This window comes from Argentina silus (assembly GCF_951799395.1).
Source record: "Argentina silus genome assembly, chromosome: 4".
Classification (NCBI taxonomy): Eukaryota; Metazoa; Chordata; class Actinopteri; order Argentiniformes; family Argentinidae; genus Argentina; species Argentina silus.
Window position 1 is genome coordinate 19,630,117 of NC_139658.1, and position 18,368 is coordinate 19,648,484.

The following is an 18,368-nucleotide window of genomic DNA, read 5'->3' on the forward strand; positions in this document are numbered from 1 at the left end:
TTTAGGTTACATAAAACATTCAGTGTAGATAATTGGGTGTGTTGATAAGTGTAACTACATGTAAAGCTACATACAATTACAGCATATTGTTGTCCCTGTGTCACCTTTTCAAGTTTAAATGTGTTTTCACTGTTCCACTGACATTTTGTTACAAAGTAGCTTATTTCTTTTGTGTAACATAAACAGAAAAAGTAGCTTTCAACTGTCTTACAACTGGCTGGAGAAGGTTAATCTCTGACATCCTCTATTGGCAAGGGAGTAGTTAAAGCACAAATAACATGTCATTATCCATCTGAGCTGAACAAAAACATCATCACATAGTGGAACTTTTTATAACATTGTTCAGTTGCAGTTAAAACCACCATTTTGAGGGAGAAAATGTGCTGATACTTGGAGGAAGGAAGTCTTTATTTTATTTTATTTTTTTTACTGTTCTGTCATACAAACACAGGGGAAAATGTGCTACTGAATAGTATATAAATGAAGTAGTATAGTAATGAAGAGACAGAAGGGGTGTGAACTATACAGTTACTGAAGGGTTAAGAGAGTGAGAGTAGAGACACGGGCACAGACAAAGGAAATTGTGGGTGTATGTGGTTTGGAGATGCCTTCACAATGACATACATAATAGGCCTAAGGCAGGGTTTTCTATGACAGAAGGGAGAGTGCTTATATGTGATTAACAACAGCTCTAAATACCCTCTTTGACCCTCGACACAGTAAACACTTGAAGGTTCTACACGGCAAACTGTGAGCGCAGCTGCTGTATCATAACTGCAAGTGCTGTCTGTGGATATGTTACACTCATCTGTTGAGTGAGTCACTGTCTCTGTCTCTCCACGGGAGTGGGTTGGTTGAGGGATAGGAGGATGTTTTCGGGGAGGGTTATAGGTTGAGCTTCATGGGAGGCCTCTTCTTATGACAGTAATGATAATGATCGTGTCCATGTTTGAGATTATGTGTGTGTGTGTGTGTGTGTGTGTGTGTGTGTGTGTTTGTGTGTGTCTGTGTGTGTGTGTTTGTGTGTGTGTGTGTGTGTGTGTGTGTGTGTGTGTGTGTGTTTGTGTGTTTGTGTGTGTCTGTGAAAGAGAAAGGATTTTAAACTCTCTTTTTGATGACATGCTCCATAGCAGTCTTCTCTGAGGTGTCCAGACTGATGTTGTAGTGGGCTAAGATCTTCAGGATGGGCCTCAGCTTCATCCACCACGACGTCTTTGGGATACGGTGTCTGTAGAGGGAGAAGGAAAGGAGGGAGGGAAGGAGGGAGGGATGAAGAGAGATAGAGAAGAAGACAGGGTGTTGGAAGAGGGGAGAGAGAAGAAAGGGGAGATGGATAGGAATAATGGGGACATGGGAGAAACCAGGAGTGAGAATAGGAAGGAAAAAGAAGGAATGATGGATGAATGGATATAAAAACAATTCTGTATGCTTCCCTTGAGAAGTCAATTAAAGAAATCATTCAGTTGAGCTAACTGCACTTTCACACACTTGCAAACTACTCCCAATCTTAACATCATCATCAGAGTAGCTGTGTGAACCATGATGAAGAGCCACAGTCAGGAGAGAGGAAGGGCGGAGAGAGGATGTGACAAGTGAGCAGGGACTCACACAAAATCAGTCATCTCCTTGAGCTCGGTCAGGGGCTGGAAGAGCAGGGATCTCTTCTTCATGCCCAGCACACAGGCAGAGTCTGGTGAGTTAGCAAAGATACGGCCTGGAGACACACAGGGGACTGGCATCAGCACAGCAGGCGAGTGGACACACACTACCACATTTGGCTACTCCAATCAGCCTATAAACGTTTGGCAGACGTTTCTAGAGCTTAGAACTGGTCTGACCTCTGATGTCGAGAAGTCCATATCCCACATCACCTGTTGTGTGTAGATTGTGGACTAATCTTGACATTAGACCACTTCAGAGCTTTTAAAAAAACGCCCGGTGAACTATCAAGTCTAAGTATTTCATTCATGTGCTCACCATGTCGGTAGCATTCCTTCAGCTTGTCAGTCAGCCAGAGGACAGACTTGGCCCCCATCTTGGTGCCAAAGTTCCTGTCGAAGGGAGTAGGGGTTCCACCCTAGATAGAAAGAGGGAGATGGTGTGAGAGAGAGCGAGATGGAGATTCACGTTGTATTACAGTGTAATAACTACTTGCTTTGACTACAGTTCACTGCATTTATCAGCCTCAACCGCAAACCACCGAAAAGAACCAAAACGCTGCCTCTCTCAGACCTGCTGCATGTGTCCCAGGACATTCTTCCTGCAGTCAAACACGCCCTTGCCCTCCTCTGAGTACAGGGCATAGATGAAGTCTGTGGTGTAGTTGGAGTTGCAACACTCATTCCTGTGAGCAAGACGATGCAGTCAGTAGAAAAAAAGACAAGCAAAACATCTCCAACCAAGGTCCTGGTGAATTATTGGATTTACAGGTAAAACACCTGATTCAATTACTTTCTGTCAAGAGACCCAAGACTTAAGGCCATTATGAGTTATTTAAACTAAGTGTGTTTGTGCAGGCCGTCTTAAGACACACACACACACACACACACACACACACACACACACACACACACACACACAAACCTGAGAACAAGCCCTCTCTTCACTGTCGTCTTCATCTTCTCCACAAGATGCTCCACGTTTAGCTGCACACAATACAACAAGTCAGCTCAGTAATCTTTCCACCATCCATCTATCCATTAATTCCTCTATCCATTCATCCATCCATTCATCCTTTTATCCATTCATCCATCCATCTTTTCATCCATCCATCCATCTTTTCATACATCCATCCATTCATCCATCCATCCATCTATCCTTTCATCCATCCATGAATTCCTCTATCCATTCATCCATCCATCCTTTCATCCATTCCTCCATCCATTCATCCATCCATCCACCCATCCCTTCATCCATCCATTCATCCGTCCATCAAGCCACCCTGACCTCTAGGTCGTGGATGTTGAAAGGCTCCTCATAGATGTAGGCAGCGTCAGCCCCAGAGGACAGACCGGCCATGGTGGCCAAGTAGCCACAGTGTCCCCCCAAGGTCTCAATGATGAACACCCTCCTCTTAGTGCCGGCAGCAGACTGCTTGATCCTGTCGCAAGTCTGAGAGAGAGAGAGAGAGAGAGAGAGAGAGAGAGAGAGACAGAGAGAGAGACAGAGAGAGAGAGAGAGAGATGGGGTGGGGGAGGCAAGTATGAGGAGGGATGTGTGTATAAAACAGAGTTGTAAGTATGCGTGCATGTGTATGTGTTTGTGGTGTGTCTGACCGAAGTAATGGTGTTGAGGGCAGTGTCAGCTCCAATGCTGAAGTCAGATCCCGGAACATTGTTGGAGACTGTGGCGGGAATGACAACAATCGGGATACACAACTCCTCGTACTTCTCTCTGGCCTGAACCATTTCCAGACCACCGACAAACCCCTGGCAGGGAGACGCACATTGTCATATACAGTACTACCACACCCCAAATGAAGGGTCACTGACATGCCCTAAAGCTTTGTGGGATTTAGAGTCTAATTAGGACATCAGAAGACATACGCTCTGCTCCATCTCCTCACCTCAAAGCCTCCGATGATGATCAGAGCATGGATGTTGAACTTAGCGATGCTCAGGCTGATTTGCTCAATCAATTCACTTGGCAGGGACCTTCAAACGAGAGGGGAGATGATCAGATAAGTTGTATCGATAAGACCATCTGGAGGTGTGTGTTCTTCTCACCAAGGGTTTTAGTGCTCCATTGGGAAATCTTACCTCTTGGTGCCCAGCATGGAACCTCCCTTGCCAGTCCATCCTCCCACTCCGGTCCAATTGATGGGTTCAACCTGGGGGGAGGGGTCAAAAAGGGATGGGTATGGTGAGTGTGTGTGTGTGTGTGTGTGTGTGTGTGTGTGTGTGTGTGTGTGTGTGTGTGTGTGTGTGTGTGTGTGTGTGTGTGTGTGTTTGGAGGTGAAATGTACCATTCCCTGAGCCAACCCGTCAAACCCGTCGTGAATGGCCAGCATATGGTGACCCTGGAGGATGCCGATTCTGACGGCTGAACGGACTGCGGCGTTCATCCCAGCACAGGGGGCGCCAACGTTCATAATGGCAATGTTGATATTGCTCTGAAAGGAGACAAAGAGAGAGATTCCAAATTGTTTATCATGACTTTGTCCATGTCTTCACAGCACCCTGTAATAATCAAGGTAATTCAAGCAAGGGACACCTTAGATATTTGAAGTATTATGAGTATTATATATATACAATGTAGGATATATATATATACAGAGGGAAATGGGGGAAAAAACGCTGAACATTGCAGTTTCTCACCTTCACATCTGGGGGGTGCACGTGAGCCAGCAATTTGTAAGTGTTCCAATTATTCTCAAAGCTCCTTAAAACAGATATTGATGTGAAAATTACAAACAATTTCATCCAAAACCCATTCAAAATAAAGGCAGAATAGAACAGAAAAATGCTCACTTTCCCCTGAGCTTCACAGCATCTTCAAACCTCCCCTCAGCCATGGCTTGGGTCACATCTTTAGTCTGAAATAGTGAAAGAGAGAAATACAGAGATAGAGAATGGTGAAAATGACAACGAAAACTGAAAAGTCATTGACTTATTTATTACCACTGCATCTGTTGATAATATGTTGATTTTGTCAATAGAAAGAGAGTAAGTCTAAATATCCAATATGTATGGGTGGCCAGCTCACCACTTGGACACACTCCATGAGGGGCAGCCTGACAGCCTGGTTGCCTGACAGGCTGACCACACAGGCCGGGGTCTCTGGAGTGGCCTCCAGCAGGGCCATCACAGCCTCCACACCCATCCTGCTGCCCTGAGAGAGGGAGGGAGGGAGGGAATACAGGACACGAGAGAGGGAGGGGAGAGATGGATGGGAGGGAGAGGAGGAGAGGAGGGATGGAGGGAGGGGAGAGAGGGGGCACAGAGAGGAGGAGGGAGGGCGGAGGGGGGGAAGGGGAAGGGGATGGGAGGACAGGGAGGACAGGGAGGAGAGAAGGAGGGAAGGGAAGAAAGGTGCAAGGGGAGGAGGAGAGTTGTAAATAGTGAGAAAACCCTTTGGTTCAGAGACAATGAAAGTCTAAGAGAGTGACATACAAACAGACCCGTTGGTCAACATAGCATAAGCTTCGACAGGTGGACAGAGATTGAATGATAGATTACCAGGATTCTGTCGAACGCGGAGGGAGTGCCTCCTCTCTGGACGTGTCCCAGGATGGTGGTACGGGTGTCAAAGCCTAGTTTCTTTGTTACCAGCTGAACAGAGAGAGAGAAGAGTACAGCAATATGCCTAAAATGAATAGATGTATTTTGCTTCATAGTTCTTCCATTAGAATGACCTAACCATAACCCTAACCCTCAAATGCAGTAGTATCTCTATCACCTGGCCTAAATTAACCACTGATCTAGGATCAGATTACTCCACCCCCAATCCTCCTAACCTTAACCGTTACGCGGATGAAAAAAGATCGGACTCCATATAGTGGTCAGAGGCAACTTCTACAGTACGTTCTCCATAGACCGTAGTGACTGAGTGTGGTCATCACCCACCTGCTTGAGCTGTTCACAGGTGATGGGTTTGCCGCTGCGGTCCATAGCTCCCTCCGCAACGATGATGACGTTCAGACGAGAACCACGGCCCCTTTGCTGAGAGAATGAGAGAGAGAATGAGGGGGGTCGCAGATGGAGGGAGAGGGAGATAGAGACAGACAGAGAGAGAGAGAGAGAGAGAGAGAGAGAGAGAGAGAGAGGAGAAGGTGTATGTAGTACCTCAGTCAGTCTCCTGCAGAGATGTTCCTCCCATTGCTCCTCTGGGGGCATCTCTGGGATGAACACCCAGTCAGCACCGCAGGCCAGTGCAGTCACCAGGGCGAGGTAGCTGTGGGAACAGGGAACACAGTTAAAACGCACACACGCACGCACGCACGCACGCTCACACGCACGCACACACACAAAGTCAGGCACTCACCCACAGTGTCTGCCCATCACCTCCAGGATAAACGTCCTCTGGTGACTGTGAAGAGAGACATGTGATTCACTCATGCTCAAAACATACTAAATACATTAGAAATATCTGTATTTCAAATCAGAAGGGAAAGGGAATATCTCTGCTGATAGTGTATGTCACTCTGTGCTTTTTTTTTAGGTGTGTGTGTGTATAAGTGTGTGTGTACCTCTGTGCAGTGGTGGTGATGGCGTCCACCACCTCCATGATGCGATGCAGGGCGGAGTCAGTGCCGATGGTCATGTCAGTCCCACAGAAGTCGTTGTCAATGGAGCCCACCATGCCAACGATGTTCAGGTGACTGGAACGCTTGGCCTCCTCCACTGTGATCCTAGCTGGACATTGGTGAAGCAAAGGTGCATTCAGATACACACAGTTCAGCATGGGTTAAAGCAAGTTAACATTGATAAAAAAACATTGCTACCATAATCATACAGTATATCATACAGATGCATAATAAGCCGGAGGGATGCCTGGAGCAGAAATGTTTGGGAATTTATTTGAAAGAAAATAATTGGGAGGCGAACTTGACCTCATTTCATATTTTCTCCTGACCACAAAATGCTAAAGAGGGGGGCATTTAAAAAAATAAATAATAATTATGATGGTAGTGGGGGGGTTTGTTGTGCAGTGGGAAATGAACCAAGTCTCTCACTCGTTTTGACCAGATCAGCCAGCAGCTCACTCCACTCTGAGCGGAACTGGTTGGCACCGGTCAAACTGCCGTCACCACCGATCACACACAGGTTGGTGATGCCCAGCTTGACCAGGTTGCAGGCGGCTTTGGTGCGTCCCTCCTTGGTGCGGAAGTCCTGACAGCGGGCACTGCCGATCACAGTGCCACCCTGAGGCAAGGCAAGAGGGAGGGAAGGGGTCAGCGGGACTTAACAACAAGAACCCACACATTCTTTTTTTTTCTCAAATATGTTTTTTAGGGCATTTCTGCTTTAATGGGATTGAGACAGTAGAGAGTGACAGGAAGGATGAGAAGTGAGAGAGGAGGGATGACATGCAAGATAGGTCGAGGGTCGGAATGGAAACAAGGAACCTTGCGATTACGTGGTAAGCGCATTAGTGTGCTACGCCACTAAGCGCCCCACAGAACCCACACATTCTGTCCACAAAACAAAGTCAAGAGAGCTGCCTCAGAGGTGTACAGAGACCGAGGTTGGGGAAAAAGAGAGAGGAGTGGGTGAGAAGGAGAGGGACATGGAGATAGAGAGAGAGAGAGGGAGGAAGAGAGGGAGGAGGAGAGGAAGCCCCAGCCTCTATCAGAAGACCATTAAATCCAACTCCTGGAGTGAACCCTGGCATTTGAATGACTACTTGACCTGCAGAGACACCACTGATCCCAGACCAGCTAGAGTTACTTATTACTGGTCACACCCTCTCCATTCAAAGGTTACATGTGGTCTGAACCCGTTGAGGAGAGAGTCATCAAATACGGTGGGAGGGTGAAGGTCATGATGAGTTGATATGTCTGTATATGTATGTGCGTGTGTGCAAGTGTGTGTGTGTGTGTGTGTGTGTGTGTGTGTGTGTGTGTGTTTGTGTGTGCGCTGTGCTCACCAGCTGCAGCATCATGGACACACTCTCCCAGGTGGCAGGGCGGATATTGTCTCCTCCATCCACCAGACCCTGGTAACCCTGGAGACAACACACAATCGCTTTCATGGTGAGGTGAAGGGTGTGAAAGCCCACAGCAGTGAAAGGTGCTTAAGGAGAGGCTCAGCTTATAGATACAGAAATAGGAAATGAAAGGAATGGGCCATTAGTCATTAGCCATTAGTCATTAATCAGTCAGGCCCACACCAGCCAAAGTTGCTTCCTGTTTTTTGTTGACGTTGTCCTTCACAGAGCTAGTTAGGTAAGTAACGGCAGATGAAGCTAGGAGGATTCTCAATAAAAGGTGTTCGAAAGGTTGTTTTCCTCAGTTGCAAAGAGGCCAGTTGCAGTGAATATATCACTGTACTTGGGAAATCGTTCTAGGAGAATCTACAAAATTAGTATTTATGGCCCCAAACACTCATACAGTGACCTAAGGCCATTTTCAGCCCCAGGATGTAATATATCAGTTAAAAAAAAAAAAAGACTAAAGTTGGCCATGCGGTTCTAGACCAATGGTTGTAGAACTAAGGTTTTAAGGTTGTAGGCCAATGTTCTTAATTTCTGGTCCAGGCCCCCCACAGTAAGCATCTGTACAAGCGTTTGTTCCCACCCAGCACGAAGAACCAGTCAAGGACTTCATATGATTGGTGGATTAGTTGATCAGGTGTGTTAACACTGGGCAAGAACAGAACAGAGATCAGGGATAATGGATAACGACACAGTTGACACTACAGTTGGCAGATGACAGTTAGACTACTGACCTCATGTACAAAGTAGACCTTGGCCCCAGTATAGATTCCCACTCTGACTGTGGCCCTCACGGCTGCGTTCATACCTGGAGGACAGAGTGTGTGTTAGTGTGTGTTACACATCCACCTGCACAGGTGTGCGTTTCAGATATGACCTGACACGCACACACACAACAAAGGAACTGAGGTCAACATATTCATGATTATGACTGGCTGACCTATGATAGAGGCTTAAACGACTGCCTCATGGGGGTGGCCCATCATACAGTAGCAGGATCTAGTCAAGGGACCGAGTTGACTATCATCTCTAGGGGATGGTGAAAATATCACCACACACCACATGCCTCAGACAGGCCTCAGTCTTTACAGACGCATTTGAGAGTATTTGTTGAACATCATAGAATCTCAATAATCTCCCGGCAGAAAATAGCAGTTTCCCCCTCACATCCACACAATGGATGAACTGCCTGCCCGTGTGTCTGTTCCAGGGAGCCGGCGGGGCGGGCAGACAGGGTATTTACTCAGCTCTCAGGCTCAACACATAAGGCCCAGTCTAAAGGGCAAGACATGTGGATAGTGTATCTACGGAGGTGCCAAGAGTGTCTCCTCTTTCAGCAGGAAAGAGAGGAGGGAAGTGAGGGAGAGAAGGGAGAGAAGATGAGGGGAGGAGAGGAGGGAGAGGAGAGGAAGGAGAGAGAGGAGGGAGAGTGCAGCCCACTCCACTTCACCTCTCGTCCTGTCGTATGACAGAAAGGTCACGCCTCTAAAATTACACCCCTCCAACAGATACAGAGAGATAGAGAGAGGGAGAGGGATAGAGAGAGGGAGAGGGATAGAGAGGAGAAGAGTGGATAACTGGGGAGAAAATGAGAGAGAAAGAGAAATGAGAGAGAGGGAGGAGGCAGGGTGAGTAAAGAGAGGGAAGGGAAACATTAGATGAGATAGAGTGGGAAATAGTAAGTGGATCAGGAGGCTGCAGAGTGGTCGAGCCACACAGCAGTTCATAGACACCTCCATAAAGATCTCAAGTTCAGATGGACAGACAGACAGCTCACACACACACACACACACACACACACACACACACACACACACACACACACACACACACACACACACACACACACATTAGAAGGTCATGTGGGGTCAGCAGCAGACATCGCAAAGGTCAAAGTGGAGATATTCATCATCCAGCTAAAGGTCAGGGGGGAAGTCTCCCTGACAACGCCTTGGTGACCCTGGCAACCTCAGTGGAGTTCATGCTGCCCTTTCCGTATTACAAGTTATCTCCATAGAAACAGAAAAGAGAGGTCTTGATGTGCAGCTAAAGTTCATAGACCTAGGCCATAGATGTGTTATGCTCAATAACATGATAACAATAACATGCCACTTCCTTTATATGAACTACAGTATGGTGAAGCTTTATACATTGTAATAGTGGTACATTAAGCTGTGGTAAAGCATACAGTGCAAATGTTGAAACAAATTCTCAACAGGTAGTTTGATTTAATAAAACTGTAAAAATAAGAGAGTTGTCTTCTAATAAGTAATTCATAACAGTTGTGCTGTGGCTCAATTACCCCTCTGACACTCATTCAAGTGGTACGGTCCATGAGTCTGTCAGCTGTTGATTCCGACATCACCATTCAAGAACTCCCCTCAACAACTGCCATGACTTTAAACAATGACAAAGGTACTGTACAGTAGGCCAGAAGTCATTTTCACAAATGACAAAGCAACGCCTTTACAATGCCCCTCCTTCTCTCACCAGCTTTGACTGCCAGACAGAAATAGTTCTGTAGCACACTGTGTTCCTAGTTGATCTCCCCACTTCCCTTTTCCTGACAGCCCTGCTCTCAGAGTGATTGGGAACCATTCCCACAGAGAGATATAACTCTGGAGCTGCTCAAACACCTGCTGAGCTCAACCAGCCCCGGGCTGCGTGTCCCTGGATGCCCCTCTAACTCGCCCCTGGAACCCTCTTGACCACCTTCACTCACCCTGGGCATCGCCCCCGGAGGTCAGCACAGCGATGGCCCGGCCCACTCCCATCTTAGTGGGGTCCACATCGGCTTTAGGTGTCATAGTCCTGGTCGAGCTGTCTGTGGCTGAAGAAGGTAAGGAAAGGAGAGGGAGAAATAGAGAAGGCGGATGGCAAGGAGAAAAGCAGACGTGTTAGACCTAACCCGAACCCCTCTGCTTGGTTGGGAAAGTGACTAGTTGAGACAGGGGGACGCAGTATAACTACCTTCTGCCTGGCACGTACTGAGGCATGCACACACACACACACACACACACCACACACACCACACACACAAACATTCACACACACTCTCCTCCTGCCACTCTTAACTAAATATAAAACTAGCCACCGTCATAGCATGTGCCTTCATACAATTAAATCTGCTGTGGCAATCACAGAGCGGGCTCTTCACAGCTACAACTACTGTAGATATAGCATGGCAAGAATATTATCTGTGAAACATGGTGGTGTTGTGGTTTGGGCATGTATAGCTGCCACTAGAACTGGCTAACTTGTCTTTATTGATGGTGTAGCTGCTGATAGCAGCAGCAGAATGTATTCTGAAGTGTACAGAAATATCTTGTCTGTTCGAGTACAAGCAAATGCCTCCAGATTCATTGGATGGTGCTTCATCATACTGTAAGACAATGACCCAAAACATATTGCCATAGCAACTAGGGAGTTTTTAAAAAAGTGGAATGTTCTTGACTGACTAAGTCAATCTTCAGATTTAAGTCCAATTGAACATTGATTTAATTTCCTGATAATAACATTTTCGGCAAAAAGACCTCAAAACAAACAACAACTGAAGATGGCTGCATTACAGGCCTGGCAGAGCATCACCAGAGAAGATACCTAGCGTGTGGTGGGGTCAATGGGTCACAGACTTCAGGCAGTTATTGCATGCAAAGGATTGTCGACCAAATACTAAACAAGAGTGCTTAATTTGGATATTAATCTGTCCCATTAAATCTGTCCCTGAAATAGGTACTATGTATAAAACGTGCTGCTATTTCTAAATGGTGAAACCAATATGTAGACAAATATATATATGAAATAACACATATAAAATAATCTACACTTTAATCTCATAGTAATTGTTTGATTTCAGATCCAAACTTTAGAGTACAGAGTACAGAGCCAAAATAAGAAAAAATGCTTCACTGTCCTATTACTTATGCAGGGCACCGTATGTTATAAGCAAAAACCGCGACTCATGCTTTGAATCAGATACTGAACCATGCTTTCATTCACATTATATGCCTTCTCTACATCTGTCAAATATCTCAAGCATTTTTCAAATATCCACTTTCATGTTGATGTTTGAAGCCCATCACTGGTTGTTATGCATGTGTTTGTGTGTAACAACCACTTTTGTGAGCGCGTCATACTCCTTCAGTACGCACGTCATACTCCTTATCAGGTCTGTTCCACTGGGCAGAGCTGATAGGTCGAGACGTATCTAAGCATCTAATACGGAAGGATTTTTCGGGGGGTTTTAATCCCAACAACCTTCGATCCACCAATGAACAACCAGTCTCCCGAGGATGAAACGGGTCAGAGGTTTCTCAGTATAATTTCACGTGTGCAGCGTTTTTTTTTACATGGGAATAAAATTGCTCTAAAGAGTACATACAGGGACATTCATGGATATTTTATGTGGCAAGTTGAAGGGTGCGGAGAGTGTTTTCCTCTCATTCATTATGTTCAGAGAGCCACTATTGGGTCATTCAGATTGCACAAAGAATTCCTCTAAGGTCCGTGGGTCAATAATGATACATTCAACCAGAGTGGTTCTACTACATACAGCATTTGAAGTCTCTAGCTGGTTTACTTGTATAAGTCTGTCTCTGCCCCTTCAGGCTAAATACAGACATTCAAGGACAGAGAGGAGAAACTTCTTGTTCTCTCTCTCTCTCTCACTCCCTCTCTCATTAGTTAACAGGGTACCAGTATGCCATCCATGATAGGAAACATGCGTCTGCCATGGTAATTAGACATATCATCACATTAAGGACCTTTGTGTGTGTGTGTGTGTGTGTGTGTGTGTGTGTGTGTGTGTGTGTGTGCGCGTGTGTGTGCGCGCGTGTGTGTGCGTGTATTGACTCAAGAAAGGTTTGCTTCACACTATTTGTGTGTATTATTCATATATGTGCTGTTAGGGTCTAAGTGGGTCAATCAATGTCAATGTGAAGCAGATCTTATCTGAGTTGCATGTCAACTGTGTTTACTAGCAATGATGGAAGAGTAACTAAGCATGAAGGTAGAATTAACTCAGGGCTGTCCATGGGCTGTGTGTGCAATGTGCATCGTCTGAACATGAATGAATGACATCATTTACACACTTCACAACACATAAAAGAGCACAAAAATAACTAGAAGAGTCAAATTTGAAGGCCATATCTTGGGGCAATCATTTTCTTCCTAAGCAGCGTCATCTCCAAGGTTTTTTTTTTTTTTTTTTTTTACATTTAGACGTTGTGATTACCCTATGATACCCTATGGCATATTGTATGTATAAGCCATAGTAACATGTTTCATCTTCATCTTTCATGTTCTCCACTGCTTGGTGGGCCAACCGACAGCATGATCAGTCACTACACAGTATGTCCTCTTTACAGTCATAGCGGGATCTTTAAATAGACACAGGATGTCTGAACTTGACTGGGAGACAAGTCTGCTATCTATGAAGTGAACCGTAACCCCACCCCCTTACCGCCATTATTAAAACTGCAGAGTCATCCCCAGGCTTGCAAGGCAACACCACACACACACACACACACACACACACACACACACACACACACACACACACACACACACACACACACACACACACACCACTTGCACATACAGTACAGAATGTTCATGTACATAGATACATAGAGCCATGCAAAAACACAACATACACACATTCCCACACGCATACCTACTTACCTACTCAAGTATAGTACTGTATATACACGCACTTCACACGCATCGCAAATAAACTGCAAAAGTGACTCTCATAAAGAAACACGCAGATATACAAATAGATATAAAATAAAAGACAGACAGTCAGAAATGCGCACACACACACACACATGCACACACACACACACACACACACACACACACACACACACACACACACACACACACACACACACACACACACACACACAGGCACAGGACACACACTCACACAAACACCCACTATTGTGATACATACCGCTGAATGGAGTGAAAGGTGTCCATATCCTCTTCAGAACCCAAAGCCCTATAGAGGCTATGAGTGTGATCCACAGGGCCAGGGGTGCACCCAGGTCCCACATCCTCACACAGCTTCTCTGTCCCAGCGGCCATGTTGGATTTAATCCGTATTAATAGCCTTGATGTCACGGCGAGGCCATTGGCACTGGGGGAGAAAAGAACTATGGAACTTGACTTCATCACAGAAGCATTATCCTGGGGTACTCCGATATGGGACGCCAAAGGATAGGTTTATCTGGGTGGGGGTGAGACACACCCACACACGCACACGCGCACGCGCGCGCGCACACACACACACACACACACACACACACACACACACACACACACGCGTATACTGTACTATATACATAGCCTAGGCCTACTCTTGTAAGTGAAGCACAAAGTCATTTACCAAGACGTGATACAACAACATATTATGGCAATGTTTCAGTTGTGATTGAGGTTGTGTTTCAGCACACACACACACGCACGCACGCACGCACACACACACACACACACACACACACACACACACCACACACGTATACTGTACTGTATGCATAGCCTAGGCCTACTCTTGTAAGTGAAGCACAAAATCATTTATGTGCTCTGTCTGTCTGACCCTGGAGTGCCTCTCATGCCACTGCCAGAGCCCTGAAGCCCAGCGAGGGGATTACTGTAATAAAACACAAACAGCCTGTTAGTCTGCCAGTGTTTGCACGCACACACACACACACACACACACACACACACACACACACACACACACACACACACACACACACACACACACACACACACACACACACACACACACACACACACACACACACACACATGACCCCACATCCTCCATGTGCTGCTCCTGTCACTGTGGCCTATTTTGCCTGACTGCACAGATGCTTCCAATCTCCACCAGACCCTGTCAGAGAGCACAGGTAGACTACCACACTGTACAGTAGACAGAAGCTACTTTGATTTGACTCTATCTTTAAAGAAAATATGAATTAAAAAAATATGTATAAATAATGTGAATAAAAACATATTGGCATACAAAGTAGCGGCCCTCTGTAGCTCAGTTGGTTGGATTTCCCACTGGGACTATATACAAAACATGTATTCACTCGCTGTACTGTAAGACGCATTGGATAAAAGTGTCTACTAAATAGCACACACATATATAGACATATCAGTGTTAGTTTCCCATCTTTCAATTATCTCAGGCCGACTAAACTACCTAACAAACAAACAACTAACTAACTAACAAACAAACAACTAACTAACTAACAAACAAACAACTAACTAACAACACACGCGCACACCACGTAACCGCAAGGTCCCTGGTTCGATTCCGACCCTCGACACGTCATCCCTCGACACGTCTTGCATGTCATCCCTCCTCTCTCTCACCCATCCTTCCTGTCAATCTCTACTGTCTCTATCTCAATAAAGCAGAAATACCCTAAAAACATATTTAAAAAAAAAAAGAATTACCGGTACATAGTTACATACAGTATGTCCCCCCCCCCCCACCCCCACCCCCACAACACGGCAGACATGAACGAATGTGTGCGGTGGCCTGTGTACGTTTGTTTGTGTGTCTTTGGAATCCTGCGTCTCCCAGGATGGTTCCGAGTGGTGTTGTCCTTTCGGCGTGGCGAGCCACAATCAATAGCACCATTTCCAGGTAATCCCCCCAGCACATCTTCCTGGACAGTCTTAACACTCTCAAAGCCTGTAATAAACAATCCCGATCAATAGAACCCCCCCCGTCTCCGCACAAAACACTTCCACTCCTCATGAGCAGGAACTAATACAATGAAATAATATGGACTTATGCTCACGATCGGACTCCTCACCTCCCTCAATAATGAAATATGAAGGTAATGAAAGCATGATGATAGGGTTGTTAACTCATTCACATAGCAGTTCACTTGATTGAACACTAATATGAATGTACATTAAGTCTTACCCACCCCCCGCCCCCCCCCCCTCTCTCTCTCTTTCTCTCTCTCTCTCTCTCTCTCTCCTTCACGGTCCTATTAGCTTTCTGGTCAGGTCAGGTCCAGCAGATCATTTGGCCTGGATGTTGTTATTGGCTGCTGCAAGACCTGTGTGTGTGTATGTGTGAGAGAGTGTGTGTGTGTGTGTGTGCGTGTGTGTGTGTGTGTGTGTGTGTGTGTGTGTGTGTGTGTGTGTGTGTGTGTGTGTGTGTGCGTGCATGTGTGAGAGGGAGAGAGAGAGAAACCCATTGCAATTTAAGGGCAATTACCATGACAAGTAGCTCTGCCGTCTGATTGAAATTGCTTCCTCACAATATGTAAAATAATACCTACATTATTTGATAAGCCTAAACCTAGCAGGTGTATTAGGCCTTTTTAAGGTTAGGCTAAATGGATGTACTTTGTGTATCTAAGCTTCATAAAACTGCATGCAGTATATCTATGGTCAGGGATGTGATATACCATCGCGTGTGTTTTCTCACTGCATAATGCTGTGATAGCCCTTAGTGTTTAATAGTAGTATATATAATATTATACAATAGAATCATAAAATATAATATAATACAATAATAGCTGTGAATGTACATATTTATTAGTTAACAAGTGAAACCTGTTACATGTTATGCAAGTGGTATTTTCATAACTGATCATCTGTTGCTTACTGTAAAGGGTTAGCCATTGACTGTGTGTGGCGCACAAAGCAGCCAACAGGGGGCAGCAGCATCTGATGTTTCGCCCCCGACCCGTGTTCATACTTGTCTCTCTGACACAAAGTCACATGGGGGGACTGAGAATGCAAAGCGCTGGCCTAATAAATCATGCGCTGAAACTGTCGGCACAAATTATGTTAGATTTTATTGCAGTTTAATCAGCTCAATGAATGTTTTAATAGGCCGATATTTCAGAGTAGGAATGGCAATGCAGTGATAAATCGTGTTGGGTGTGGGAGCCCCCCGCCAACCCCCCCCCCCCCTCTCCCCCTCCCCCCCTCCTTTGTCTCTCTATTTCTTCCTCAACAGAGAGTTAGCTAGCTAATGTGTGTATGTACCTGTTCTGACTGCTCAGTAATTGACAAAATATAATATTTGTGGTCACGTTCAACGTATAGTGCACTGCTTGCATGTAATGGGAGTCAGTCATCCCTCTCCCACACCCCTCCATTCTTTGTTCCCCCTTTCTTTTCTTTTCCTCAATTGTCAGTCATACATGTGTTCCCTTCCATCATTTCCATACTTCCCATTCCCACTCTCCCCTCTCATCTTTCTTCTCCTCCTTCTCTGCGCTCTCATTAATTCATCATGTTTGAACACAGGGCTCCACCCTACCTCTGGGCCTCCCACAACGTTTAATGTCTCTTTACCCTTTCCCCCTCTCTCTCCCAGTGGATCTCTCTATTTCTCCATTTGTCATCCCTGATCCCTCTTTCCCATCATGTACATACCTTAATCACCCCTGTATTCTCCCCCTCCTTCCCATCCTTCTCTTTCCAACCCTCATCTTTTCGATGACCTTCAGTCCTCTTTCTTCATCACTCGCTCCTCTCTCTCTGTTTTCCTCTGCCTCTCCCCATCTCCTCCTTCCCTGGTAGGGAGTAGTAATGGAATGCAAAATCAACATGCCTGTGACATTTTGGGCCCGAGCCTCCCCACGCCCCACCTGATAGCAATGATATATGATGGGTGGTATGACGATTCTAATAAGGACTAGGGGGGGGGGGCGAAGGGAGGGGAGGGGAGGGGAGGGGGGCTGTAATTAAAGAACAAGGTGTTTGGGTGAGTAACTGGGGAGGGGAGGGGAGATGGTGGCTATCCGCTGCTGAAACAATAAATCAACCTGCCCCACCCAGGTCCACCCCCCTACCCACTCTCACAATGCTCTCCTCACCCCCCCCCCTCCAAAAAAGCAATTCCGCCATGTCTTGTTAGCCCATTCGTCTTCATCAGGACTAGTAGGAGGTTTGGACCACAACCCCCTCCTCTCTCCCCCCTCTCTCCCCCCTCTCTCAACATGCTCACCCTGCCACCCCCCCCCCCCCCACACACACACACACACACACACACACACACTAGGCCCGACTGATCAAAGCAGAACCAGCCAATGGATCAGCATGGGTACTGGTGTCAAACTGCTCACAAAAACCCATATACACGCACACATACGCACACATACACACACATACGCACACATACGCACACACACACACACACACACACACACACACACACACACTTCAGCAACAACCACTTTAATTCAAACATGCATGTGAGGAATGACCATATTGTGTCATTGTTCATGAATACATGGTTGTCACACACAGCACGTTAACCACAGTCAGGGCCAATTAAGGGATGACTAATTAATGAGACGTTTCCTACCAGGCTCAGGGAGATGTTCATTTGTAGCCCTGAGAACTAGAGGGCGTCATGTGATCAGGCTTATATTGGATAAGATGTTCTTGTTCTCCTAACTGAGATGTGCGTCAAGGTTTGATTTATCAAGCCTTGAGGCTGTTTAATCAAAACGCTAATTAATGTCTACAATGAGTCAGGTCTCAGCAAGAATGATATTGAGTTGAATTATGACTTTGTGCAATGATCTTTTGTCACTCACTGGCAATGATATTGAATTCAGGGAAAATAATAAAGTGAAAGATAATCAAAATCATTATCAGACATATTTATTTTAGCAAGACCAGAAAAGAGCATTATCTGATAAATGACAGAAAATGTCTGA

General features: G+C 45.8%; 1 protein-coding gene across 1 annotated transcript; it reads right to left on the reverse strand.

Moving 5' to 3' along the window:
- Positions 1 to 1,098: 1,098 nt before the first annotated feature.
- Positions 1,099 to 10,460, reverse strand: pfkmb (phosphofructokinase, muscle b; the record flags this gene model as incomplete). The annotated part of the gene is made up of 22 exons (XM_083668088.1): positions 1,099 to 1,228; positions 1,609 to 1,714; positions 1,978 to 2,077; positions 2,233 to 2,344; positions 2,584 to 2,645; positions 2,947 to 3,111; positions 3,276 to 3,428; positions 3,566 to 3,653; positions 3,759 to 3,829; positions 3,965 to 4,111; positions 4,317 to 4,380; positions 4,470 to 4,534; positions 4,705 to 4,830; positions 5,178 to 5,270; positions 5,565 to 5,660; positions 5,784 to 5,892; positions 5,983 to 6,027; positions 6,188 to 6,353; positions 6,674 to 6,863; positions 7,588 to 7,665; positions 8,388 to 8,461; positions 10,376 to 10,460. The coding sequence occupies 22 exons, from the start codon at positions 10,458 to 10,460 to the stop codon at positions 1,099 to 1,101; spliced, it is 2,325 nt and encodes a 774-aa protein (XP_083524214.1).
- Positions 10,461 to 18,368: the final 7,908 nt, after the last annotated feature.